This window comes from Myotis davidii, unplaced genomic scaffold (assembly GCF_000327345.1).
Source record: "Myotis davidii unplaced genomic scaffold, ASM32734v1 scaffold30, whole genome shotgun sequence".
Taxonomy (NCBI): domain Eukaryota; kingdom Metazoa; phylum Chordata; class Mammalia; order Chiroptera; family Vespertilionidae; genus Myotis; species Myotis davidii.
The window spans coordinates 478,715-481,001 of NW_006282874.1; the positions used below are offsets into that span (position 1 = coordinate 478,715).

Here is a 2,287-nt window from a genome sequence, read left to right on the forward strand (position 1 = left end):
GGTCCATCTAGGGGGCGGGCGGGGGCGGGGAGGGCCGCGGCGGAAACCGTCACCTGTCACGTCACGTTCCATCGGCCCCACTCGTCTTGCTTTCTGTTAATTTTTATTTTTACTGAGTTCAGAGAGGAAGGGAGAGGGAGAGAGAGATGGAAACATCCATAATGAGAGAGAAGCATGGATCGGCTGCCTCCTGCACGCCCCCCACTGGGGATGGAGCCCGCAACCTGGGCCTGTGCCCTGACCGGGAATCGAACTGTGACCTCCTGGGTCATAGGTTAACTCTCAGCCCCTGAGCCACGCCGGCGGGGCCCCACGTCTTTCCTCGCTTGTTTATTTATTACCCTTTCTCCGTCAGAGGCGTCCTGTCACCGTCCTTCCTTCCTGTCCTTCCTTCCTTCTCAGTTTCCTCTCTTTGCCCCCTTTCCAGCCGGACGGAGCCTGCCCAGGCCTCCTCTGAGACGCGCATCTGAGCATGAAGCATGGGTTCTTCCTCCTCCTTCCTCACCAGCGACACATGCCTTACATCTCCCCCCGGCGGCCCCTCGTGGGCGGCCTCCCCAGGACAGTGTGACACCGAGACCACGGGACACAGCTGAGACGATACCCAGCCCAGAGCTGCACGCCAGGCGGAGCCTTAGCGCCCACCCCCAGGGCATCCCCGGTGTGAGTGGGTGGCTGTGTGTAGGTGTGTGTGTGCCTCTGTGCCTGTGTGTGTGTGCGTGTGCGTGAGCGGGCGCCATGCGACGTGGAGGAAAGCATAGGTATTCATTTCTTTTTCTCCATCCTACAATTTTGTTAATAGCCTGCTTCTGGCTGCTTCCAAACAACCCAGGAAAACAAAACCCACAAGGTTTCTGATTTATCATCTTGCCAAGTCGAGCATGTTCTGCGAGCAGCCTTTCTCCCCGATGCGTCATGCCCATACTTTTAAAATGCTAGGTTCTAAATTATATTAACTTATTTTTAGGGGGCGGGGTGGGGTGGGCAAGGCGACATGGATCATTTTAGCTTGCCAGTTAAAAACATTTTTTTAAAGCATGTACTCTGTTAAACTGGTATGCATTCTCAACACAAGGAAAAGCTATCGGTGGGATCATCCGAAGCCAATAGCACTATTACTTTATTACAGACATGTTTAGTTTTATCATCTCCAGTTCTAACAGTTTACGATGCGACTGGACGCGTCCAGGTAAACCGGGAGCTGGGAGGGTAGACCACTACTTCCCTCTTATTTCTGTGATGGTGGTGGGCATGGCCATTGGTGCAGCAGCCACCCGAATGAGTGAGGGTCACGGTGTGGGGTGCGTGGATGTGAGTGGGTATCAGTAGGTCCATGTGGGTTCTTTTCCTAATTCAGAACAAAAAGACAGGGCATTCCTCGTTAACAAACCTCTCTCTATGTATACGTATTCCAGGAAAGGCTGTCTCTAACTGCGTCTGATTGTAAATACGGGGGCATTCGTGTTGGTCTCAGGAAGGCGGAGAGGAGGGAGCCGCGTCTTGGCCTGCTGGGGGTTCGTCAATCTCAGGGGACAACTTTTCCGCGAGGGGAAATTCCTCCCACTCTCACTAGGGGGCGACCTCAGAGGACAGCTAGGCGCGATGGCCCCTGGAGGCCCTTCCAATGACAGCCACGCCAGCCCCTGGCATTCCCACAGTCACCGCCTCCTGCTCCTTCGGCTCTGGGTGCAAATGGGCTTTGGCTGGATTGCTCCATAGGTGCCGGGAGCCCCGGCGGGATCCTGGGAAGAGGAAACTACACGGTTTCTGAAAGGAGCCAAATGCCACCAGTCCAAGCCTTTGGCCCATAGGACTGAAACCCAGCACACAAGACAGGCACGCACTCCATGCTACATCCATGTTACACCCATGTTACACCCATGTTAAACACGGCCCCTTGTGCAGGGCACAGGACCTGGGAAGGACCTCAGACGCTCTGGGCCTAATGGGACAGATCTCAGTCTCCAGGGTCTGTCTCTATTCTCTCGTGTCTAAGATTTTAATTTTTTTTAAAAAAACGTTAGGGCTCTAAAGCCTGTGCAGAGAATAGAAACAGTTGCTCTTTTTGCGTCTTCCCTCCCCGGTCCCGGGAGAGAGCGCTGGCTGCAGGGGCCACAGGGCAAGGCCGTCCACGCCCGTTCGCAGAGCCTCTGAGCTGTGCTGGAGGCTGCGGGCAGAGGTAGCATTTCTCCTGAAAACCTGGGTCAGCGTGGCCCTCGGGGGGGAGGGGGCGGGGTGTGCATGGGCCCATCAGGACTTGGCCTGGATGTCCGGTCAGCGGCCACAC

The 2,287-nt window shown here is 55.6% G+C and overlaps 1 protein-coding gene across 1 annotated transcript in view; it reads left to right on the top strand.

The window, feature by feature from the left end:
* KCNK9 (potassium two pore domain channel subfamily K member 9) overlaps nucleotides 1–116 on the top strand; it is a 71,005-nt gene extending 70,889 nt beyond the window's left edge. Inside the window, exon 4 of the mRNA XM_015561423.1 lies at nucleotides 12–116. Within this exon, the coding sequence (XP_015416909.1) occupies nucleotides 12–116 (105 nt within the window). The remainder of the gene's footprint in view (nucleotides 1–11) is intronic.
* The last annotated feature ends 2,171 nt before the right edge of the window (nucleotides 117–2,287 follow it).